At 44.7% G+C, this 26,357-nt stretch overlaps 1 protein-coding gene across 2 annotated transcripts in view; it reads right to left on the reverse strand.

Annotated features, from left to right (window-relative positions):
• Positions 1–26,357, reverse strand: part of TYK2 (tyrosine kinase 2) — a 109,509-nt gene that overhangs the window by 26,416 nt on the left and 56,736 nt on the right. For both annotated transcript variants that reach the window (XM_040346414.1, XM_040346415.1), the window contains 6 exons: positions 23,906–24,023; positions 17,817–17,997; positions 12,468–12,586; positions 4,222–4,392; positions 3,702–3,789; positions 1,239–1,366 (listed from right to left, as the gene is read on the reverse strand). In XM_040346414.1, coding sequence (XP_040202348.1) covers positions 1,239–1,366; positions 3,702–3,789; positions 4,222–4,392; positions 12,468–12,586; positions 17,817–17,997; positions 23,906–24,023 — 805 coding nt within the window. The remainder of the gene's footprint in view (positions 1–1,238; positions 1,367–3,701; positions 3,790–4,221; positions 4,393–12,467; positions 12,587–17,816; positions 17,998–23,905; positions 24,024–26,357) is intronic.

Consider the following 26,357-nt stretch of genomic DNA (forward strand, 5'->3'; position numbering starts at 1 on the left):
CGTATCCCTTTTGTGGATCAGGCCCTAAATTTCAAACAAACCTGCACTGTTCAGCCTGAAGCTCAGCTTCAACTATCCAGCACTTTCTCCAACAGCATTCTAAAGCCTCATACACACGATCGGATTATACAACGGGAATTGTGTGATGACAGACTGTTGACGAAAAATCCGACCGTTTGTATCGGACAATTGTTGTCGGATTTTCCGCCAACAAATAAGGGATTAGCATGCTTTAACTCCTTCAGATCCGTGCTATAGGCGAATGACGGCTACAGCGCAGATCTGCTTTGCCGGGAGGCCGTCAATAGATGTGCTCCCCTTTGCACGCTCCCCGAGCGCCCCCTCTGCAGGGCACGCACTGATCACAGAGTCAGCCAATCCCGGCCCCTTATCGCATGATCAGCTGTCAGCCGATGACAGCTGATCACGTGTTAACAAAAGCTTGGTAATCTTTTTTTTCTCCTCACGCTGACAGCGTGAGGAGAGAAAAAAAGCAGATCACCGGCTTTTGAGCAAGAGACATCGGTCCTGAAGAGAAAGAGGCACAACCACCTCATCTGTGCCCACCAGTACCGCCTGCCAGTGGCACCTGCTAGTGCCCACAGTGCAAAACCGTGCCACCCATCAATGCCACGCACCAGTGCCCATCACTGCCCCCCCTCAGTGTCACCTCTGTGCTCATAAGTGCAACCCCCATCAGCGTACATCAACGAAGAGAAAAATTACCTATTTGCAGAAATTTTATAACAAAATATAAAACGGTTTTGTATTATTTTTTTTTTTTTAATCGGTCTTTAACAAAAGAAAAAAAAAACCCTGCAGAGGTGATCAAATACCACAAAAAAAGAAAAAAGCTCTATTTGTGGGGAAAACATGATAAAAATTTAATTTGGGTACAGTGTTGTATGACTGCGCAATTGTCATTTAAAAAGAGTGAGAGTAAGCAAAACTCCAAAAGTACAAACACGCATTCTCAGAAGCAATGCTCACCATAACGCAACATTAGCAGAAATTGCCCAAAGGGTGGCGCTAAAAGAGCTGAAAAACTACGTAGTTTCGGGTTTGTTGGCTGACAATTCGTTGCTGTTTGTATGCAAGACAAGTTCCTGGCCAACGCCCTTCAGACAAAAGTCCTACGCCTTGTCTGCAGAAAATCTGATCGTGTGTATGAGGCTTTAGTGTGATCTACAATCCTAAACAGAACTCATTTCATAAAGATCAATAAACAACACACTTACCAGGTAACTCAAAGCACTGGCCAGCTGTCTAGCGACAGTGAACTTCCAACCTGTTGTGATCAGATGTTTATCTTTGCGTAAGCAGACATCCAACGGCCCGTGTTCAATAAACTCCTCCACCATGATGTCTAGGCATAAGACAGAACAGAAATGTGACCAATGAAATGTAATTTTCAATACACACAGAGCAAACCTGATCAACAAGAGAAGCTCAAATGTGCTTCATTGTATTTGCAGTGCACACTGGCTAACCAGTCCACATACAACCCCTATTCCAAAACAGTTTGGAAATGGTAAAATCCACATAAAAACAAAAATGCGATGATTTGCAAATCCCATTAACCCATATATAATGCACAATATGTCTATGTATATACAGCCCGTAAACTCATATTGCAGAAATGGATATCAGACATCCCACCAGCAACTCTATGGTCTAATGCGATTACATTTTCATTTAAGAAGGGAGGAATTCACATATAAAAAAACATAGAAAATGCCCAATAACATTTCGGAAAACTTTGTCTCGATGGTTGACTCCGATTTGTTTGGATAAATATACAGAGGAGGTCTAGCGCTAGAATTGTTGCTCTCGCTCTAACACACGCAGCGATACCTCACATATGTGGTTTGAATGGCGTTTACATATGTGGGCGAGACTTACGTGTGCGTACGCTTCTGAGCGTGAGCTACCGGGGACAGGGGCGTTTTACTTTTTATTATTTTACTTTTTTTTTCACATTTTTATCACTTTTATTACCACCGTGAAGGGAGGCTTTACTGCGGTGGTCAGTAACGTGCTCACCCCCTCCTGGGAACTACATCTGTGAGGCAGGACGCTCTCTACATGTTAGAGACCTCAAGGAGGTGTGAATTACTGGGCGTGCCGCAATTCATACTGGGAAATGTAGTTCTTACATGAACGAGCGATGCAAACCAAGAAGTGAATGAGAGAACAGAAACTAGAATGCCGGAGGTGATATAGATGAAGGAATTTAATAATAGGTATTTACTTGTTTTTTTTAACAGAATCATTACACTATTCTGTCTGTCTACCTCGCAGACATTGGGCTAGATTCAGGTAGCCCTGCGTAACATTGTGCGGGCGTAACGTATCTCCGATACGTTACGCCGCCGTAAATTAGGGCGCAAGTTCCGTATTTATAAAGAAATTGCGCCCTAAGTTACGGCGGTGCAACGTATGTGGACCGGCGTAAGCCCGCCTAATTCAAATGGGGATGATGTGGGCGTGTTTTAGTTAAAAAATTGTTGACCCCGTTCGTGAAAGAATCCCAGTGCGCATGCTCGAAATTCCGCCGCAAATCGTCATTGTTTTCAAAGTGAACGTAAATTACATCCAGCCCTATTCGCGAACGACTTACGCAAACGATGTAAAAAATTCAAAATGCGACGCGGGAACTACGTCCATACTTAACATTGCGTACGCCTCATAGAAGCAGGAGCAACGTTGCGCCGGAAAAAGCCTTATGCAAACGACTTAAAAAAATTCCGCCGGGCGCACGTACGTTTGTGAATCGGTGTATCTAGGTCATTTGCATAATCTACGCCGAAAACGACACCTAGCGGCCAGCGTAAATATGCACCCTAAGATATGACGGCGTAAGAGACTTGCGCCAGTCGGATCTTAGCCTAATTTCGGCGTATCTTGCTTTCTAAATACAGAAAGATACGCCGGCGCAGCTTTGAATTTACGCGGCGTATCTATTGTGAGGGGTTAGCTCGGTAGCGGGGTGTGTGACCCCTTGGATGGGTTCACCACACGCTGAATTTATACAGACTGCCAGTTGAAGATGGTTGAAAACAAAGTTTCTCGTTTATTTTTCCATCTTGCTGGAAAACAATTGCAAGCATCCAAACAGCATAAACAAAATCAAACATAAAATAAATCCTAGCCACTCTGGGCGTCTACCTTCCACACAGGAACCTATCTATGAAGTCTAACACAGCCTAACTGCTGGGTAGACAGTGCTGGTCGTACAGCACAAAACAATAGTCTTGATTTTGTTCACACAGAAAAATCAATCCTCTTCTCACCTTCACAGAAGACCTTCTGGCACTGCTCTCCTACTCACACAGCCTTAGGAGTGACGCAGCCAATTAGTGGTAACCCTCTGGACTTTATATAGAGGGCTTAATTGCCTCATTCTGAACAGCTGGAGTCTTTCCACGCCCTTAGACCTTGTCTGGCTATTTTTGCAGCCGACGCCCAATAATGATTAGTGTATTGTCTAAGCAAGGCAGAAATGTATGTCCTGTCTGGGGCAACACCCAGATTTACCTGACTTCCTGTCACACTATAGATACGGCGGCATAAATTCTTGCTGAATCTAGCCCAGTAATTTGAGCCCAATTTTTTTTTTTTCCTTTACAACTCCTTTAACTGACACTATATTAAATACATAACTGCAATTTTATATCCTCCGTGCTCCCAAGATTACTTACTCTCGGCCTCCCGCACACAGACTCCATGGACAAACACCAGGTGGATATGAGACACTTGGCTCATTAGACTTGCAGTCTCAAAGAAAGCCTAAGGAGCAAGATTGAGAGATGACCAATATTAAAACTGATCGACAAAAGCGTTCCAACATTTCCGCTTAGCAGAAGTCAACCTAAAAATTTGACTTCTGTTGTACAGGGATGGCCACACTTGGATCGAAATTCGGACGATCCCTGCTGAAGCGGACAAATTTCGATCCATCTATGGCCAGCTTTAGCCTGTGCAGACAGAGGCTGTATGATAACCGCAACTAGGATGAACAAGAAAGAAGAGCCAAGAGGATTATTGTAAGGCAAGGTTAATGTGCAGGGTGGAGGAGGAGGAAAAATGAGTAAGGAAAAAAAACACGAAAGGAGTAGGAAGGAGAACATAAGGCAGAAATAGAACAGTGTGGTCACATTAGGAGACATGCAGACAGGACATTAATTATGTAAATGGAAAATACTACATGAAACTGCTCACCAGCGCTATGTCTTGGTGACTGGGGTCCAGCACTTTCAGGACCACTCTTAAATCCCGCGAGTTGTTGTTCAGCTCACTGGACTCATATTCCGAGTCCTCGTCTCCACCACCGCTCACCATCAGAACCCCCTCATAGATATTTGTGCGAGTGCCTTGACCCAAATGGGCTTTCTGTGCAAAGATAAAAACATTTTATAATAAGCAAATCATTCCAGAAAATATGGGTCTCTATCCAAGAACAAAACAGAATAAATTCGCACACCAAAACATCCGCTAACCCAGCCTTATTCAACCTGGGTGCCTCGGCAAAATGCCTAAACATTGCACACAAATTGTATACAAGCTAGCCAGTGGGTGAAGTCTGCCTTTCAGTTAGTGAAAATCGATCCATCAATCGACTTCAGTACAATCAGCCTGTCAGATTTTTCGCACAAGGTCACTTTTATACAGGATTTATATAGCGCCAACAATTTGCGCAGCGCTTTACAACATGAAGGCAGACAGTACAGTTACAATACAATTTAATACAGCAGGAATTAGAGGGCCCTACTCGTTCGAGCTTAGTGATCATTGTGTTCAGCCGGCAGGGAAGGCTCCCCGTCGACAGACTACATTAGCACAGGGGGAGGAATTCCCCATCAACACCGACTGTGTTGATGGTGGAATCAAGCAAGTTTATTTCCAGTCACCTATGGTGGAATGAAAGAAAAAGAGATTTTTAATACAGCTTACCTGTAAAATCTTTTTCTTGGAGTACATCACGGGACACAGAGCGGCATTCATTACTATATGGGTTATATGGAGTACCTTCAGGTGTAGACACTGGCAATCTCAAACAGGAAATGCCCCTCCCTATATAACCCCCTCCCATAGGAGGAGTACCTCAGTTTTGTAGCAAGCAGTATGCCTCCCAAAATGGTCCTCAAAAAAGAGGGGTGGGAGCTCTGTGTCCCGTGATGTACTCCAAGAAAAAGATTTTACAGGTAAGCTGTATTAAAAATCTCTTTTTCTTTATCGTACATCACGGGACACAGAGCGGCATTCATTACTATATGGGATGTCCCAAAGCAATGCTTACAATGAGGGGAGGGAGAACATCTCCAAGACAAAAGGATTTAATTTAGAGATATACTCAAATCATAATAAATCCAACTTAGTTGAGAAAAATAATTTTAAATTTTAAATTTAACTCAAAAAAGAGGAGCCCCCGGAATCCGAGGGTCTCAAACTGCAGCCTGCAGCACTGCCTGCCCGAAGGCAGTATCAGTATTCCTTCTTACGTCCAACTTGTAGAATTTTGTAAACGTGTGGACAGAAGACCAGGTTGCCGCCTTGCAAACTTGAGCCATAGAGATCTGGTGGTGTGCTGCCCAGGAGGCGCCCATGGCTCTAGTAGAATGAGCCTTTAATGATACTGGAGGAGGCAACCCTTTCAAGCCGTAGGCCTGAGTGATTAATTGCTTAATCCACCTAGAAATGGTGGACTTTGCAGCTGCCTGCCCCTTCTTGGGCCCATCCGGTAGAATGAACAGCACATCTGTTTTCCGGATCTTCTTTGTAGCTTTAAGATAGGCCTTCATGGCCCTGACAATATCCAAGGTATGCAGCAACCCTTCCTTTCTGGAAGTAGGTTTAGGGAAGAAGGATGGTAATACCAAATCCTGGTTCAAATGAAAACTGGATATGACCTTCGGTAGGAAGGAAGGATGAGGGCGGAGAACGACCCTGTCCTTATGAAAAACAAGATATGGTTCCTTACAGGATAAGGCCGCTAGCTCCGAAACTCTTCTTGCGGAAACTATGGCAACCAAAAATACTAACTTCCTTGTCAGTAGAACCAAAGGAATTTCAGCCAACGGCTCAAACGGTTGTTTCTGTAAACTTGACAGAACAAGATTTAAATCCCACGGACAAAGCGGGGATTTAACTGGAGGTCTAATACGTAAGACCCCTTGAAGGAAGGTCTTAACCAGCGAGTGGGTGGCCAGCGGCCGCTGAAACCACACTGACAGAACAGAAATCTGTCCTTTGATTGTGCTTAATGCCAATCCTTTATCCACTCCTAGCTGGAGAAAACTTAATACTCTATCGATGGTAAATTTGCGAGAAAAGCCATCGCTTGGACTCACACCAGCCTACATAGGCCTTCCAGACCCTGTAATAAATCACCCTAGAGACCGGTTTCCTGGCTCTGATTAGGGTAGAGACTACTTTCTGAGACAGACCTCTACCCCTGAGAATCAGGGATTCAGCTTCCAGGCCGTCAAATTTAGATGCCGTAAGGCAGGGTGGAGGATCGGACCTTGCGATAGCAGGTCTGGCCGTAGAGGAAGAGTCCAAGGGTCTCCCACTACCATCTTTAGGATGAGTGAGTACCATGCCCTTCTGGGCCATGCTGGAGCTACCAGGATGACTGGTATGTGTTCCACCCGGATCCTGCGCAGCAGGCGGGGTAGTAACTGGAGCGGGGGAAACGCATAAAGAAGTTTGAACTGATGCCAAGGGCAAACCAACGCATCGGTTCCGCAGGCCATCGGATCCCTTGAGCGGGATATGAACCTGTCTAGTTTCTTGTTGAGTCTCGATGCCATGATATCCACGTCCGGCACTCCCCATCTTTGGCAGAGTGCTTGAAAGACTTGTGGATGCAGAGACCATTCCCCCGGCCATAGAGTCTGGCGGCTTAAGAAGTCCGCCTGAAAGTTGTCCACTCCTGGAATGAATATTGCCGATATGCAGGGCACATGCGCCTCTGCCCATAGGAGAATCAAGCTCACCTCTCTCTGAGCGGCTTGACTCCTGGTTCCCCCTTGGTGATTTATGTATGCCACGGCCGTGGCATTGTCTGATTGAATTCTCACCGGGAACCCCTGCAATTTTGACGTCCAAGCCCTGAGGGCTAGTCGAGCAGCTCTGAGCTCCAAGATGTTGATGGGCAACTGCTTCTCTGGCTTTGCCCAAGTACCTTGGCGAGTGCAACCATCCAAAATTGCTCCCCAGCCCGTCAGGCTGGCGTCTGTGGTCACTATCTTCCAAGCCACTGGGCTGAAAGACTTCCCCTTCAGTAGATTCTGAGGGTCTAACCACCAACACAGACTTTGTCGGACTCTTGATAATAGCGGCAACGGGATATCCAAGGCCTGTGGCCTTCTGCTCCATGCTGACAGGATGGCTGCCTGTAGGATGCGAGTGTGGCTCTGGGCGTATGGTACCGCCTCGAACGTGGCCACCATCTTGCCTAGTAACCTCATACATAGGCGAATAGTCGGTTCTTTCTTGCTTAGAACCAGTAGGATTAATTCCTTGATGGCTTTTACCTTCCTCAGAGGTAGGAACACTCCTTGTTGTTCTGTGTCTAATCTCATGCCGAGATATTCCAACTGCCTTGTGGGCTGGAAAGCTGACTTTTCTCGATTTAGGACCCAGCCGAACCTCTCGAGGTATTGGACCGTGAGGGCCACTGCTCGCTCCAAGCCGGGAGACGAGTGGTCTATGACTAGGAGGTCGTCCAGGTATGCTAGGATCGTGACCCCTTGGATCCTTAGCTTGGCTAGGATCGGAGCTAGGACCTTCGTGAACACCCGGGGGGCCGTAGCCAACCCGAAGGGAAGCGCCACGAATTGGAAGTGACGCGAAGCCACCATGAAGCGTAGATATCTTTGATGTGGCTGATAAATTGGAACATGAAGGTAGGCATCCTTTATGTCTATGGACGCCATAAAGTCGTCCTTCTGGAGTGTGGCAGCTGCTGACCGCACGGATTCCATCCGAAATGAGCGGATCTTTAGATATGCATTTACCATCTTTAGGTCCAAAATTGGCCTGACATCTCCATTGGGGATGATGAATAGGTTGGAGTAGAAACCCAGCCCCTGTTCCAGGACTGGCCGGAATCCGAGGCGGATCGTTTGGAATCCTCGACTCCTGGAAATGAGGAGGAGGAAACCTTAGGAAATCTAATTTGTAGCCTGTGGCCACGGAAGACCGTACCCACTCGTCGGGAATGCTGGCTTCCCAAATCTCTGAAAAGAGTCGCAGCCTTCCCCCCACCTTCGTGGGTGGGGGCGCCCCTTCATAAGGTTGGCTTGGGGGCTGGTTTTGCTGGTTTGCGAAACCACTGCCTTTTGCCTCCAACAGCCTGTCCTTGTGATTTGCTGTTGAAGCCGAAGTTTGCTTTTGCAGGAGGCCGTCGATACTGCTTGGCATTAGAGGGCCCCTGCCCAGGGGAATACTGTCGTTTAAACGCAGGCCCCTGAACCTTCTTCTTAGTTGGCAAGAGAGTACTCTTGCCGTTTGAAATGGTCTGAATGTATTTATCTAGGTCTTCTCCGAAGAGTCGTCCTCCATGGAAGGGGAACCCTACCAGGAGCTTCTTGCATGGGGGCTCAGCCTCCCAGCTTTTTAACCATAAGAGTCTTCTCATATGGATAAGGGATAACGATAAACGTGACGCTTGCTGGATAGAATCCTTGATTGCGTCTACCGTAAAACATATGGCCTTAGGGACATCCGAAAATTCTTCTGCCTGCTGGGCAGGAATAAGTTTAAGCATCTGCTTAAATTGATCCGATAATGCTTGAGCGACCCCAATCGCAGCCACAGCTGGCTGTACTACTGCCCCTGCAGTAGTGAAGGAGTTCTTAAGTAGTGCTTCCAAGCGCTTATCAACTGGATCCTTGAACACCTGTATGTTTTCTACAGGGCATGTTAACGATTTGTTAACCCATGAGATGGCTGCGTCCACTGCAGGAGTAGCCCATCTTTTGGAAAATTTTTCTTCCATAGGATATAGGACAGAGAACTTCTTAGGTGGTAAGAAGATCTTATCTGGCTTGTTCCAATCTTGGAACAAAACTCCCTCTAATAGAGGATGGATCGGAAACACATCATTGCTTTGAGGCGCCCTCAGTGAGCCCAAAGCTGAAACCGTCGATACCTGGAGATCTGGTACTGGCAAGTTGAATGCCCTATGGACCAAGTCCGACAATCCTTGAATCCACCAGCTCTCCCTCAGGGAGACTGCCCCAGACTCCTCTGTATCCGGATCTTCGATCCCTGAACCTACTTGGTCCTTGTCCAAGAGGTCGTCCAATTCCCCTGAGGAAAGGACCTCCTCTTCTGAGGGTCCGCGCTCGGGCGACGGAGATCTATTCCGCTTACTGCCCCGCATAGCTGCGGCTATCATTTTACCCATGCTTTTCTGCATCTCTTTTAAAGAGGTGAGTAATACCTCCTCCGTGACCATCTTAGGGTTGGACTGACCCGCGTCAGCTCCAGCCCCAGATCCCGATGGCCCCAAGGCTCCCTGTGGGGAAAGCAGCGGCATAGCTTTGTCCGAGACCTCAGACTCTCTGGGGGAATCCCCACCTCTTGTACCCTTGTTTTTTGATGCCATGGTACAATACCGAGGTACACCTGCTACTTATTGGTACCTGGGACTTATAAATAGTTAAATGCCCAAACACCTGTTTGGGGGATAAAAAATGCTTCCTCTCCCCTAGATGACACTTTTTTTTTTTTTTTTTTTTTTTTTTCAAAAAAAAAATCTTTTTTTTTTTTTTTTTCAAATCTAGGAAAGAAAAAACATTCTGTCCCCCTGAGTAGTATTGCAAGAAAAACTATGAGATGGAAAAGAAACAGCCTATTTCTAGGCTTGAAAACAGTCTTTCTGAAGACTGCAATATTCTTTCTGGCCACTGTGTGTCCTCGGCGCCCCGTGCTTGCCGTTCTGGTCTTTCCTCCTCAGTTCCAAAGTATTGAATGAGCTATATGGAACAAACAAGGAAGGGCCGCCCCTTCCTTAAGCCACTGACCCGCCCTTCCCCCCCAGCAATCTCAAACAGGAAATGCCCCTCCCGACAGGGGGGGGGGTGGGGTTGGGAGGAAGGGACCTCTCTGCTCCAGAGGTCGGCGTTTTGCCTGCTTTGCAGGCCGTGAGGAGGAAGACTGAATGGAGCATCGCCTGGAGGCTTGCAGGTAAGCACAGCTCTCTGACACACACATATACTTTTATATCACACAGGCCCCACTCAATGCTTTTCCAACACTACAAGGGAGGTCACATCTTATGGGGAATAATACATATAGAGCCATCCTATCTTTATGATATGTGACTAGTTTGCCAGATGCAGTGCATAACTTTAGGCATGTCCCCTGTGACCCCCCAGAAAAAACCTGCTAAGAACCAAGTTCCGCAAGTTTTCCCCTCACTTACCTGCTCCATGCCGCAGGACTTTGCCAAGCAAGAGGCCCAATCTTCCCCCATCTCGGTGGGGATGTCTAGACCTTCAGGCCCTGGGTTCCTATGAAGGATCCACTGTCCTGGGCCCATATAGCACTCTGGCAACAGAAACATTAGGCACCCAAAGGTTTCTAAGTTCTGGGCCCAGGGTCCAGCTCTCTAAAAAGAAAAGCATTATGGGCTATACCCCAAGGGTTTGGGGTCCGGTTACTGACCACTTTAGCGCTGAGGCTTTTTTGGACAGAACCGGTTAGCTCACCTAATCCCAAGGATGTGGAGGCAAGCTAAACCATGACTAACACCTAAGACACTGGCGGAAAAACTGAGGTACTCCTCCTATGGGAGGGGGTTATATAGGGAGGGGCATTTCCTGTTTGAGATTGCCAGTGTCTACACCTGAAGGTACTCCATATAACCCATATAGTAATGAATGCCGCTCTGTGTCCCGTGATGTACGATAAAGAAAATTGTTTAATCTAGGGTTATAAAGGCTCCAGGTTTTTTACCTTCATGTAGTCTATGGGCCAGATTCTCAAAAGAGATACGACGGTGTATCTCAAGATACACCGTCGTATCTCTGTTATTGGCCCCCGGGTATCTATGCGTCTGATTCCTAGAATCATTTACGCATAGATACAGCGTAGATCCGACAGGTGTAAGTCACTTACACCGTCGGATCTTAGATGTAATTCTACGCTGGCCGCTAGGTGGCGTTTACGTTGATTTCTCATTTGACTATGCAAATGAGCCTGATACGCCGATTCCCGAACGATTTAGCGTCGCCTCGTCGTCGTTTCCGTAAGCGTAAGGTTACCCCTGCTATATGAGGGGTAACCTTGCGTCAGTCCGCCGTATGCCATGTTAAGTATGGTGTCGGGTCAGCGTCGTCTTTTTCCGTCGTTTAACTAAGTCATTCGCGAATAGGACTTTACGTCAATGACGCTCACGTCGGCTTCATTGACGTTTTCCAACGTGAGCTGGAGCATGCGCACTGAACTAGTTTTACGGCCGGCGCATGCGCAGTTCGATCGGCGCGGGGGCACGCTTAATTTAAATACAAGCCGCCCCCTTTGAATTACGCGGCCATACACACTACGCCACCGCAAATTACGGAACAAGTGCTTGGAGAATACGGCACTTGCTCCAGTAAATTGTGGCGGCGTAGTGTAAATGGCTTACACTACGCCGCCGCGGATTCTTTGTGAATCTGCCCCTATGTGTGCAGTAGCTCCCCAAGACCCTCTTACACTTACCTGAGCCCCCATCTCAAACCAACGATGTGCACGAGAACAGTGCCTCTCCCGGGTCTGTTCCTTCTCATTGGCCAAGATGGCAGCAGCCATTGGCTCCCGCTAGGGTCAAACACAGCCAATGAGTAGAGAGTAGGGGCGGGGCCGAGCCATGCTCCATGTGTGTGAATGGACACACAGAGCAACGGCTCAGGAGCGAGCCTGCTTGGGTGCCCCCATAGCAAGCTGCTTGCTATGGGGGCACTTGGCAGGAGAGAGGAGCATAAAGCACCAGCGAGGACCCGAGAAAAGGAGGATCAGGGCTGCTCTGTGCAAAACCACTGCACAGAGCAAGTATAACATGTTTGTTATTTAAAAAATGTGCCTTTCAGATCACGTTAAATCCCAGCCGATCAAAAAAATAGTAAGAGGAGGAACCAATTCCAACACCATCCTTTAGTCCAGGTTCACACTGGGCTGCAGGAGTGAAGCCGTGCGAGTTCAGCTCGTCAGTCCTGACTTCGGCCGCAATTTACAGAGATATCTGTGCAGGTTTCTTCACAGATGTCAATGTAAATCGTGGGCTGAATTCGCAAAAAGTAGTACAGAAAGTACCTTTCGAAATCGGTGCAGCGCCACAGATGCGGCGTCACACCGATTAGGACGGTGCCATTGCCTGCAAATGCCGCCGATTTGCCATGTCAAATCGCACCAGTGTGAACCAGGGTTTAGTGGCAGATCTCATAATGGAAGCGGATAGTTGAATAAACACAAACCTGTGAGATTTCATGTTTGCGGATCTGATGGAAGCTCAGCTGGCTCAAGTTCAGGTTTCGTGATACTGCATTCTCTTTGCTGTTCTTCCCCTTCCGACAGATCGTCAGGTTGGAAACTTCTGCAAATGGGATCAAATATTCAATAGCTTATATTAACTTAGATTTATGAAGAGTAAAAAAATGTCGCTTTGAACAAATATTTGTCACGGCAGTGCCAAACGTGGCACAGATAAGCAGGAGCCAGGAATTAAAAATCTTGCAGTTCCTTGGGACACCTTTAGAGGCGCACTTAGTCCCTTTACATTAGTATGTTGAGCAATTAAAGAGGATTTTCTACTTGTGATGACATTATTCCCAACACACAATCTTTTTCTTTAGCACTTCCTTCTCTACTCTTCATACCATGTACTGATATCAATGTCTATATATGTTCTATATACAGTATGTTTCCTTGTGAACTACCTGCACAAAGAAATGAAAACACACAAGAAAAATGAAGATTCCTGTTCTTTTGTGTTCAACAGTTTTTGAAGAACCTCAACAAATCTGTTAAAGAGTTTTCTGAAACTGGAAAATCCCTGAAAAGGATGTCCGTACAGTTTAGAAAAAAATCTTGCTTTCATTTCAACAACCAGCCTACATTGTACAATTATTTTTATTTTTTTGTAGTGTACACAACCAAAGCCAATCTTTCATATGGAAGAATCTGCTCTGGGCTCCAAAAACAGTTCCTCCGTCAAATTCATATAAATATATAAGTTCTCCAGGGTTCAGTCCATACTAGCAAGCAGTTTTTGCCTAATCGGACAAAAAAAAAAAAAAAAAAGTACAGAAAACAATCACCCCCCTTTAACCTATGGCCGACTGCCCCATGTACATTTATAGCGACAGGTATGCGATTCTGCTCTTCCGGCAGTGGCGTATCTAGGGTATGGCAGCCATGGCAAGTGCCATGGGGAGGGGGGCGGCAAAAAGCTACCCCCCCGCACAAAAAAAAACCCACCTGTCCTCCTGTGGCCGCCTCCCGCACTAATGTAGCTCCCGGCATCGCGGCCGGCCTGCTGAAGCGCAGCGCCGGCACAGCAATTGCTAATATTGCTACTTGGCCTGAGGAGGGGAGTGACAGGTGCCCCCATGACGGCCGATGACTGGCCATCAACTGCCATGACTTGGCACAGTGGCTGCGTTTGTTTGGCACAGTGGCTGCAATTGATTTTTTTTTTTTTTCAGTTTGTTTGCGCCCCCCCCCCCAAAAAAATAATTCAGCACCAGCCGCCAGTGTGCCTCTCCGTCCTCGTCGCTGGTTACCTGAAAGGTTTCAAATGTTTTGACAAGGGCGCAGTTTCAGTGCTTTTGCCATAGGCGCCATTTTTACTAGATACGCCTCTGACTTCCGTGTCTGGGGTTTGCACACGTGCCACCGGCAATCCGCTCCCAGCCAATCAGCGGTTGCGATGTTCGCCAGGACACGCCAATCATTCGAGGCACGCGTAGAATCAAGTCGGATAGCCGTTCTGCGACAAGAGAAGGCAGTGATCTTGTGTTTCTGCTAGGCAGAAACATGGATCTCTGCCTTCCCACGGAACAAACACCACCCACCACAGTTAGAAAGCACTCCCTAGCAACACATTTAACCCGTTGATCGCACCCGATGTTACCCCCTTCCCTGCCAGTGTCATTATTACAGTGACGGTGCATATTTTTTAGCACTGATCACTGTATTGGCGTCACTGGTCTCCAAAAAGTGTCAAAGGTGTCAGATTTGTAAGACGCAATACCGCAGTAGAAGTCACCGATGCCCGCCATTACTAGTATAAATATAAATAAAAATTCCAAAAATATACTTTTGCACAAACGAATATACGCGCTGTACAACCACTTTTACCTACAGGCAAGCCTAGATTAAGGTTTACCTGTAGGTGCTGGAAATACCTCCTAAACCGCCACGGTTCCCACGCGTGGGAGTGACTTTACACGACTCCAGCCAGTCACAGAGCAGGTGTTCGCGGCCCTGAAGGAATAGAGGTGAAGAATGGATGATTCCTGCAACAGGGGATGGCGGTGACATCGCAGGCTTCTGTTTCGGGTAAGTGACACATAATGGGCTACTATGCAATGCATAGTAGCCCATTATGCTTTACCTTTGCAGGAAAATAAAAAAGGAAGTAAAACCCATCAGGGTTTACTTCCTCTTTAACCAAAAACATGTAGTAGAATACATATTGGTCTAAAACTGACAAAGAAATTCGATTTTTTTTTTTTTTTATTGGATAGGTTTTATAGCAGAAAGTAAAAAACTTTTTTTTTTTTTTTTTAATTGTCGGCCTTTTTTTGTTTATAGCACAAAAAATAAACCACAGAAGTCAAATACCACCAAAAGAAATCTCCATTTGTGGGGAAGGGGGAAGAGGAAGGAAGAAAGTAAAAGGAAGAAAGAAGAAGGAAGAAATGAAGGAAGAAAAGAAGAAAAAGAAAAAAAAAAAAAAAGAAAAAAAGGAAAAGTAAAACAAATGTTCCACCGACAGTTCTGCAACGCAGAGTGGGCAACTATTGCAAAGTCTAGGGCCCGGATTCAGATACAATAGTGTATCTATCGGCGGGGGGAACGTATCTCAGATACGTTACGCTGCCGTAAATTAGGGCGCAAGTTCCGTATTCAGAAAGAACTTGCGCCCTAAGTTAAGGCGGCGTAACGCATGTGGTCCGGCTTAAGCCCGCGGAATTCAAATGTGGATGATGTGGGCGTGTTTTATCTAAAACAATTGTGACCCCACGTATTTGAAGTTTTTTACGCACGGCACATGCGCCGTCCGTGAAAGAATCCCAGTGCGCATGCTCGAAATTACGCCGCAAATCGCCAATGCTTTGGACGTGAACGTAAATTTTGCACAGCCCTATTCGCAAACGACGTAATCGACATAAAATTCAACGCTGGCCCGACGTCCATACTTAACATAGGATACGCCTCATATAGCAGGGGTAACTTTACGCCGGAAAAAGCATAATGTAAACGACGTAAAAAAAATGCGCCGGGCGGACGTACGTTTCTGAATCGGCGTATCTACCCAACTTGCATATTCCTCACGTAAATCTACGGAAGCGCCACCTAGCGGCCAGCGTAAATATGCAGCCTAAGATACGACGGTGTAAGACTTACGCCGGTCGGATCTTAGGGAAATCTATGCGTAACTGATTCTATGAATCAGTCGCATAGATACGACCCCGCAACTCAGTTACGACGGCGTATCCGAAGATACGCCGTCGCAACTCCTATCTGAATCCGGGCCTAGATGTGTAAAGTTAGTAGAGAAATATCCCAACAGACTAAAGGCAGAATAAAAGCAAAATGTGGTCCGACAAAATACTGACATAAGGGGGTGATCTTTTCCAACTCAGTGATTTGGGTTTTTGGATTAAAAAAATAAATACATTTTCTGACATTGCTGTTATATCTTTCACTTGGATGTTATAAAAGTTATACTGAGTAAATACAGCTGGATAAAACTCAGGCTGCAAAGCAACGAAATTTGATTTTAAGGGGGGTGATTTTTTTCTATACCCACTGTAATGTTTATAGGGATCCCAGAGACATTTCAGGTAAAGGCTCGCGGAAAAAGAGGCAAAAAATAAAAACACCACACCTTTTCAGATCGCAATAATTTTCCCCATGATATGCCGGTGCCAGGGGTGGTTTTAAAACACATCTCCATGCTGTCCCATGGGATTAAACATATAGAGTTATCAGTACCCTTACCATAGGTGTGCGCAACTTATTGCATTAGGGTGTGCACCCCAAAGCCCAAACACACACTACCGATCGCTCACGGTGTTCATTCAGAAAGGGAAGGGGCCGGTAAATTACATATTTACTGGCCCCTTCCCCACTAAAACATCCCAGCAGCAACAGCCGATAGAAGAGGAGTGAAGCGGATAGTGCTGCAGAGGGAAATATGGGAGCCAGGGCAGTAGGGGGAAACTGTGCTGCACAGGGTGATTAGGGTGTGCCTGGGCACACCTGGCACACCCTGTGCGCATGCCTATGACCCTTACCTTGTTACATAGCGGTCCTGGGTTAATCAGAATCAATGAACATTATCCACATACAGATTGTAGGTTTTACTGTGTGTATGTGTGCTTCTGGCACTCTAGTTTCGGACAGGCAAAACAATTAATAGTACTTTCACCCAAATCTCACTTACATGCGCATCTGTAGAACGGTCACAAGGGCAATACACAACAAGATCGCATAGGGCAGGGATAAGCAATTAGCGGACCTCCAGCTGTTGCAGAACTACAAGTCCCATGAGGCCTAGCAAGACGCTGACAGCCACAAGAATGACACCCAAAGGCAGAGGCATGATGGGACTTGTAGTTTTGCAACAGCTGGAGGTCCGCTAATTGCATATTCCTGGCATAGGGAAAGAAATTGAACTCTATGGCATTACATATTCCTGCAGAATCAGCATCCCAAATGACTAAAACAATCCGGTTCAGAAAATTATATTTTTTTTACTACTGGCCACTAAGACAAGCCGATTGAATTATGCATGGCTGGAGAGGCCAGCTAGGAGCTGGAAATCAAATTAAATCCTTGTGCTTGGGATTAGGAAGCTCTCTTCAGAATCACAGGACTGGCTAAATAGAAAAATTAACTACAGTGCGACTGATCTTAGGCATCAATAGGGCACTGTACAAGTTAAATGCATGACAGGTTCTCTTCAAACTGCACTTAAAGTGGAGTTCCATCCATAAATATAACAATACATCAGTAGTTTTAAAAAAATGTCATTAGTCCTTTACGAATTTTTTTTTTTTTTTTTAGATGCCTTCAAAGTGTTGTTGCTAGGCAGAATAGTTAATCTTCCCACTTCCTGCACCTAGGTGCTTAATGCTTCCTAACCTACACCGCACAGACTCCTGGGAATGTAGTGGGTGTAACTTTCCAGGAGTTTGTGCATTCCCCAGTCTCAAAGAATCATGTGACTTGGACAGCACAGGTGCTGAAACCTGATCTGACACTGCTTGTGCAGCACTGAGCATGTTCGAGATCTGCAAGGCTGAATTCCAGGAAGTCATACAGTCTGGCTTCATGATGCCCACACTTAAGATGGCCCCAGTCAATTTCTATTTTATAAAGTGTTTAAATGCTGTAACAACCTAACAAAACGGACCTTAGTTTACAGACTAACTTTACTAGAATACATTAAGCCTGTGTATTACAGGGGTATTTATATTTAAAAAGTGAAATTGTGGCCGGAACTCCGCTTTAATATTTTACAAAAAATAAAAATTAAAGTTGCCATTAACATTCGAATAGTGAATTTGTACAGCAAGTTCCAGCATGGTTACCTCCAGATTTGGGGAGGATACATTGCTTGACATGGAAGGTCTCCATTCCAGACCTCAGTGTGCAGCCTCGTAGGTTCTCCGTCAGCTCCTTCACACTGAGGAAGCCTCGATCCCACTGCTCCAGTGTGTACAATTCTCCCACTTTATCTATTCTGAATTGTCTGTAGCTGAAGATTTTACCCTGAGAAACAAAAAAACACAAATATACATGTTTATCTGGTTCAGACTCGCATCCAGAAAGAAAAAAAAAGCCCACTTTGTCACTATATGACCCCAACCAATCATTGCCCATCAGTGGGGGACATTTTTTATTTTAGTAAACCAGTAAAATGTTAGCGTTGTATATTAGCACATTTTACACAGATTATCTGCCTGTTCATATAATGAGAGAGACATTTCACCCTACATAATATAACTGGAGACCAACATTTATAGGTAGTTGATCCAGGGAATATCCGATTGCCTCTCGGGGGATCAGGAAGGAATGTTATCCCCCACTGGAGCAAATTAGATTGTGCTTTGACGGTTTTTTTTGTGCCTTCCTCTGGATCAACTGTGGGTATAGAATTGTGTATATGGGATTGTATGAGATTTGTTTTCCTTTTATTGGAGTCCAGCGACGTCTGCAGTAGAAGACGAGCAATCGCTCGTCTATCTGCTGCCCCCACTGCCATCCTCGGTGAGGGAACCAGGAAGTGAAGCGTTTCGGCTTCACTGCCAGATTGTTTACAGCGCATGCGCGAGTCGCGTGCGCCATCCTCACTGGTCCCTGTTGAGTTCTGGGAGCCGAGTGTATCCCTAACACAACGGGCGGGTGCGGGAAGTGACGAACTACCTGCAGAGTACCCGCAGGAGGACTCCCAGAAGTGGGTGCAAATACCTAGACAGGTATCTGCACCCCCCTACCCCCTGCAAGGTGTCAAATGTGACACCGGAGGGGGGGAGGGTTTCGATGAGTGGAAGTTCCACTTTAGGGTGGAGCTCCGCTTTAATACATAATGTCCACAGATTACAAAGATGTATAATCATGCATTCTATTAAAAAGTTTCCTGTTCTCTTTGAATTTGCTTTCTTTGTGTGAAATCCCGGGTGTTCCCACCATTCCTTCCGTTTTCCTAAGAAAAGCTGACCACACTAGGTATGAGAGCACAGCGTTGTCAGTTTTCTGGCTGTGCTGGGAACTCAGCCTGCTTTCCTCCAATGATAAAACTGGTGCTGACATGACAACCCCCCCCCCCCACTATTCACTGGGATGTTTAGTGTACTGCGGTTTCTTGGTCCTTTGTTCTCAGCTGTTCTCAGCTGCATAAGCAGCTTGGAGAGCTAAGAAAAATATGTGATCACTTAAAAAAAAAAAAATACAAAAAAAAAAAAAAATAATAATAGTATTTATAATGACTTAAAGGTTTTTAAAAGTATACACAAATGCTCTGCCTATTATTTCTATTTTAAATGGAATGGGCTGTTTTACAAGGTGAAGGTTCACATATACTTTAAATGGGAGTCATGCTTGTAACTGTCAACCTTGCAATGCCTCATGGGACTTTTAGTTCTGCAAAAGCTGGAGGGCCACAGGTTGAGCACCAATGCTTTAAATGGTTCTGGTTAGTATAGGCCTTCCGAGGCTGGGTTCACACTATATTTGGAGCGTCTCACAGCAGGGGGTCTGGTGCAACCCTGTTCTCCGTTTCAGGGGAAAATCCGGTCTGAATTTTTGCCTGAACTCAGACTCTAAACTGAGCCAAAGATGCACAGGACCCTTCTGCAGTACGCCCTGCGGCTACCCCAGAGATGCGTGAATTGGCTCCATGGAGAGCCGGTCAATCTCCTGTCATGTGAACTGGATGTGAACTGGATGTGAACTGGATGTGAAGAAACTATGGGCCAGATCCTCAAAGAAGTTACACTGGCGTATCTATTTATACGCCGCGTAACTTCTATTTTGCTCCGGCGTATCTTTGTTTTGTATCCACAAAACAAGATACGCCTGAAGCTGTGCTAGATCCGACTGGCGTACGTCTTAGTACGCCGTCGGATCCAAGGTGCATTTTTACGCTGGTCGCTAGGTGGCGTTTCCGTCGATTTCCATGTCGAGTATGCAAATTAGCTAGATACGCAAATCCACAAACGTACGTCCGCCCGGCGCATTTTTTTACGTAGTTTCCGTAGGGCTTTTTTCGGTGTATAGTTACCCCTGCTATATGAGGCGTATCCTATGTTAAGTATGGCCGTTGTTCCCGCGTTGAAATTTGAAAATTTTACGTCGTTTGCGAATAGGGCTTTGCGTAGAATGACGATCACGTCGTAAGCATTGGCTTGTTGCGGGTTAATTTTGAGCATGCGCACTGGGATACCCCCACGGACGGCGCATGCGCCGTTCAGAAAAAACGTCATTTACGTCGGGTCAAGACGTATTAACATAAAACACGCCCACATCACATACATTTGAATTGCGCGCCCTTACACCGCCAAAGTTACACTACGCCAAAGTAACTTACGGCGCAAATTCTTTCAGGATACAAAAAAAAAAAAAAAAAGCTGTAAGTTACGGCGGCGTAGTGTATCAGAGATACGCTACGCCGGACAGATAGAAGCGCTGCGCCTCGTGGATCGGGCCCGGTGTGAACCCAGCTTTAAGCAGCTCACGGAAAAATTATTATATTGGAGTCCTTATTATAAACTTTAAAAAAAGCTACAGCTCTAGGAGCGAGACCAAAACTTCTACCATTGACACCCAGAAAAAGGGAATTGAACTCGGCGACATCCAATATTGTGACCAGGGTCCAGTAAACACCATAACTAGCCCACCACCAAAAAACTCCAGGTGAAAAAACAGGATTGTAGGACCTTGCAAAACAAAAGCAGTCAGTCAAGACATTTATGCGGTCAGTATAACCACATCCCAACTCCTGCTCATTCAAAAAAAATAAAAAAAAATAAAAAGGAGTGGAAGGTGTTCGTCACAATATACTATAAAAAAAGATAAAGCTCGAATGGTGAATTACTCTTATTAAAGTATTTTAAAAGCAACAGCAATATAAAAAAATAAAAAAGCTGGCATAAACTCAAAGAAATGGTGCCGGAAGACATGTGACGTCAGCATGCTCCAATTCCGTGGTCACATTAACCACATACTTACCTCTTTTATGCTGCAAGGTCCTACAATTAGAATGTGTGATTAATGATTAATGCCTTTAGTACTGCCTAGTAAGACTTTACTAAATAAAAAATAAGCATACAAATGCAAGCCATCAGTATTTCTAGCAAAGAAGCCAAGGCAATGTCCTTACCAAAATTACACACATCAAATCTGGATTGTAAAGACATTCACCAGTACAACCCCTGCCAAAAAGTATGGAATCACCACTCCTGCAACATGTTCATTCAATTGTGTAAAAAAAATAAAAAAAATTCTAAAATCACAGACATGCCTCAACACCATTTTCATTTAACATTCCAACCTTCTGGCTTTAACCTCCCTGGCGGTATGATTACGTCTCAAAAGCGGTACATTGTTTTGCATAGAAATCTGAGGTTTTACATTGTAGGCCTGTAATTCTAAGTAATATAACTCACTTAAACCTATCCAAACAAGAGTCTAGTAGACATCCTGTGTACGATTTGAAACAAAATCATAAATTATAATTTAATAACTATAATAAAATTAATGTCCCAACAATTCACTATCGCTCAATTCTGCAAGTGTTCTTATTTACGATCATCGCGGTTTTCTAGCTGGTCTCAAACCACTTTTGATGTAAAGGGGACACTTTTTTGTTGGCATGGACAATCTCCAGTTTCCAGGCAGAAAGAACAGTATTTATAATATAAAAGTGGCACTGGACAAAGCATTAGGGACAAAGGGGATGTGAAATGATTTGATACAGTAAATGCAAAATTACAGTGTACTGTATGTGTTGTGTACTTTATGAATTTGTCGCCGGGCTCCACCCCCCATACTTTATGATGTTCGCAGAGAATGGAGCCAGATACACAGAACCTCTGATGCTTCAGAAGCCCTCTGCGGATCACAGCTTTTGCTGTAGGATGCGACTAAGAAAATGTCAGGAAAGACCTACTAGAACAGCTAAACTTTATTTGGGGTTAATCAAAAGGCACTTTAAAATGATGGCAGGTGTGTACTGACATCTATTTAAAGCGGAGGTTCACACAAAGTGAACCTCCGCTTTTTGGATCCCTCCGTCGTCACATTTGGCACCTTTCAGGGGGGAGGGGGGTGCAGATACCTGATATTTGCACCACTTCTGGGTTCTGATCCCCGCGGGGAATCCAGCCTGTCACGCCCCCCCTCCCCCCACTGTCTTCTGGGAAACAAAGCTCCCAGGAGAGAGCGGGGACCAGTGATGGCACGCCGCGATCCTCGCGCAGTAGGGAATCGGGCAGTGAAGCCACAAGGCTTAACTTCCCGATTCCCTCACCGAGGATGGCGGCGGAAGCAGCCGAAGACCGAGCGATTACTCAGCCTCGGCTGCTGACATCGCGGGTGCGCTGGACAGGTAAGTCTCCTTTTTTTAAAAGTCAGCAGCTGCCGTATTTGTAGCTGCTGGCTTAAAAAAAAAAAAAAAAAAAAAAAACGGCGGAACCTCCGCTTTAACACGAGTTAAAATGTGATTGCTTAATTCTGAACACAACTACTTCCCAGTTATAAGAGGGTGTGCACACTTATGCAACCGCATTTTATTTTTACTCTCCCCCACCCTACATTTTATTTTTACTCTCCCCCCTAAAATATTTCAGTTTGTTTTTCAACCGAGTTGTACAGTTTTATAGGTCACATTAAATAGGTGGAAAAAGTTCTGGATTGATCTTGGTCTCTTTTTACATCACAGAAACCTGACATTTTAACACTGTAGCGGTTCTTTGCACCAGCCAATAAAGACTGAATATACGGGGGTTCCAACAAACAATTATACAAAACCCTAGCGCTAATTTAGGGAATCTTTCTTCTTTCCTCAGATTTATCCAACCAACTTGATTCTGTTCATTGTTAAAAGGACTCGGGACTGCCTGCCATGATACACCAGCAAACAGCCCTTTTGTAATGCATCTCCTGCATTAAACTTTAAGTCGGCTATTGCATCTACAATGGTCTTTCCATTCCTTGTGCTTGTGACGGGTCTGCGATCTCAGAAGTACCTTTAACAAATCACTGTGCTCTTAGACTCAAATTCTATCACATATGAGAATGCAGGTTAAGTAGTGGCAGTCAGGATGTAGAGTATAACGATAGTTGTTTAAAACATATTTTAAGTCCTTATAGATTCATACACACAAAAGATAAAGCCCAGATACAGAAAATGTGACGTCTCATCTTCACACTGCAAGGGTTAATTGACATTTTTTTTTGCTAGGGGAGAGGAAAAGCACCTTTTCTTTCTCGATTCTCTGCTCCCCCAGCAGATGGCACTCCCAACGCTCTGGTTGTGGACTGTCCTGTGTCATTAAGTAGAATGAGGAGTTTAAACCGCTGGAGCATGGAGGAGGAGATGCAGAAGGAATCCCCAAAGCGGCTAGGAGGAGCAGAGGATTGGAAAAGTAAATCTACTTTACAAGTCCCCCATACACCTGAAAGATCAAATTATCCCTTGCAGTGCAGGCGGGGTCCCATTGCAAGGCATCATTATCAAGTATGCCCAGAGTTAGACTTATTGTGGACGACCCAGTGCGCAGCAAAGGTCGGCACATGCTCGCTGGCCGAAACTGGGGAGACTACAAGGATCTGGGATCCAGCCTGTCACCCAGTCGGCAGTTGATCGCAGATCACAGGAACAGAAAATAAAAATAGAAATAAACCTCCAGGCCTATGGGCCCAAAGGGAGCCCTGTCCTCCTTTGCTAGGCAGAAAAAAAAAAAAAACTGAGCTGCTGCATGCAGGGAGAGGTGTTATACCCAGAGGGACCACCCCCTGGGCGGTACTGTACTGTGTTTGAGGTGATTAACACTTTCTACAAGTTTCTGCCTAGTCACTCCAGAATGAAAGCCAATATCCACTTTGTCAAGATTGCTGCCATGTCCGTCCATGAACGAAAGAGAAATATATATACATATACACAAGCTGTATCACAAACCTGGTTTGATCCTTTCACCGTCATAATAAGCCTGTTGAAGTTAAATGCACTCCATCGAATGACGTACAAACCATCCACTTGCTCCTCTCGTTTCAGCTTCTGGACAACATATTGCTCCCTGTGTAATAAATCAGATATTTTAATTTATATCCAAATCCACTTTGCCATTTAGGTTTAGAGTAGGAAATGGTTAAAATCCTCCCAACAGGTCTCCGCCCCCCATGTGTTTCACAGATTTTTCTCCTATTCGTAGCAGTTATTGGAATAGGCATCCCCATTGCTTCTTTTTTTTTTATCAATACATTTTTATTGGGTTTATCAATTTACAACACTTAAGGTAGTTGCATTCAATATACAACAAGTAGTATAATCACCATGTACAGGCAAACATTTAACAGAAAAATAATACGGTACTCGGCGACCTAGGCCAGCCTACCCCAATTGGGTACAAAATGTAGGACTGGGAGGTCACCAAGATGATCAGTGGTACACCTATACAGTTAAAGTAAAGACAAATAAAGGAGGGGGGGAAGGGATGGAGAAAACTGAAATAAAGGCTGCCGTTGGTCATTATCTATACCAAAGATTCAGTATTTTATACTGTTATTCTTCAGACTATAGGAAGATTATTAAAGTAAGGAATCTTTTAAATATTTGGAAGCTTTCGGGTGGGTTAACCACATTTTCCATTTTCTACGATAGGGGATTATAGAATCATTCTTATAGGCTAATAATAGTTCTAATTGAGCTTGGGTGTTTAATCTGGTGATGACCATTGGTAGGTTTGGGGCATCTGCGGATTTCCATAGAGAGGCCACTAATTCTTGAGGCTATCAAAATATGTAAGACAATAGTCCTATACAAAGTGGGGTATTTGTCTAGATCTATACCTAATAATGCGTTGGTAGGAGTAAGATTGGTAAGGTTACCGGTAAGATTGGCGACCAAGGATAAGATAGAGTTCCAAAAACTTTTTAGAGTCTTGCAACTCCAAAGCGTGTGCAGGTTTCCCCTTTGCTCGTTACATTTCCAACAGATGTCGGATGCTGTTGGATAAATTTTGGATAACTTGTATGGTGTTAAGTACCATCTATTAATTATTTTTTGGGCATTATCCCAGTGTTCAATGCAAGAGGATGACTTACTTATTGTTTGAAATGCTTTAATTCACTGAGTCTGGGAAAAAATCTGGTCCAGATCCTTTTCCCATTTCAGCATATTTGTGTTTTTGGTAAAGAGTTGGGAGGATAACACATCGTAGAAGAAAGATATACCTTTCTTTTTATCATTTTTCTGAGGAGAGAGGAACTCCCAAAGGTTCATAGGGATTTCGATCAAATTACTGGGAGAGAAATCCTTCAGTCGGGCACACTTACCAATCTTAGTCTCGATGATGTTCTTAACATTAGGGGGTAGGTTCTGGTATAGATTATATCCATTACTGATCCACTCGTTTACAGAGAATCTGATTCTGCAATAATTAATGACTTCTGTGGGAAGATGTAATTTAGCCTTTTTCTCTACATGTCTGGTTTTTGAGAGAATGTGTTTCCAAGCGAATAAAGTCGTTTTAATGCTTATTAGGTTGGGGATTGTTATCTTGGGGATAATGGCGCTAGCTATTGCGAGAGAAGGGAGGTCAAAATTGTGTGTGGCTAGACGTTCAATGTTTACCCATAATTTGTCATTTGTTGGGTTAAACCAATGTTTCATCTGATCTAAGATAGAAGCAAAATAATCATTTCTAATGACTGGGAGGCCCATTCCACCGGAATTTTTTTTAGTAGTAAGGATCGAGAAAGCAACTCTGGGTTTTTTTTTTCCAGATAAATTGTCTAAGTTTGCTGTCTAGTTGTTTAAAGAACTTAGCAGGAATTGGTATGGGGAGGCATCTAAAGAGATATAAAATTTTAGGTAAAGTTTGCATTTTGAAAGCGGCTATTTTACCAACCCAGGATAAGTTGGTTTTTTGAATATGCGATAAGTCACGGGATATTTGGCCTAAAAGTGTGGGGAAATTGGCATCATACATTTTGGTTGGAGGAAATGTGAGTTGGATCCCTAGGTATGTTATCGATTTGTTGTCCCAATTGTATTTATGTGTTGTGCGTAGAGAGTTGATTGTCGAGTCTGGTATGTTCATAGGGAGGATAAAGCATTTTTCCTGATTGATTTTATAGTATGAGACATCTTTGAATTTTTCTAGTATTGCGTGTATTGTAGGCAGAGATATATCAGGTTCTGTCAGTGTCAATATGATATCGTCTGCGAATAGTCCTAGTTTGTGCACGTCTTGGCCAATAGCAACACCTGACGTTCGGGGATGATCGAATGTATTCTGCTAGGGGTTCTATAGCTAAGGCAAAAATATCCCCATTGCTTCTATTCCTGTTCCAATGACTGATCAATTTCTTTTTATTTTTACATACTTTCCATCCAAATGAAAGCAGTT

The sequence above is a fragment of the Rana temporaria genome, chromosome 3 (assembly GCF_905171775.1).
Source record: "Rana temporaria chromosome 3, aRanTem1.1, whole genome shotgun sequence".
Taxonomy (NCBI): domain Eukaryota; kingdom Metazoa; phylum Chordata; class Amphibia; order Anura; family Ranidae; genus Rana; species Rana temporaria.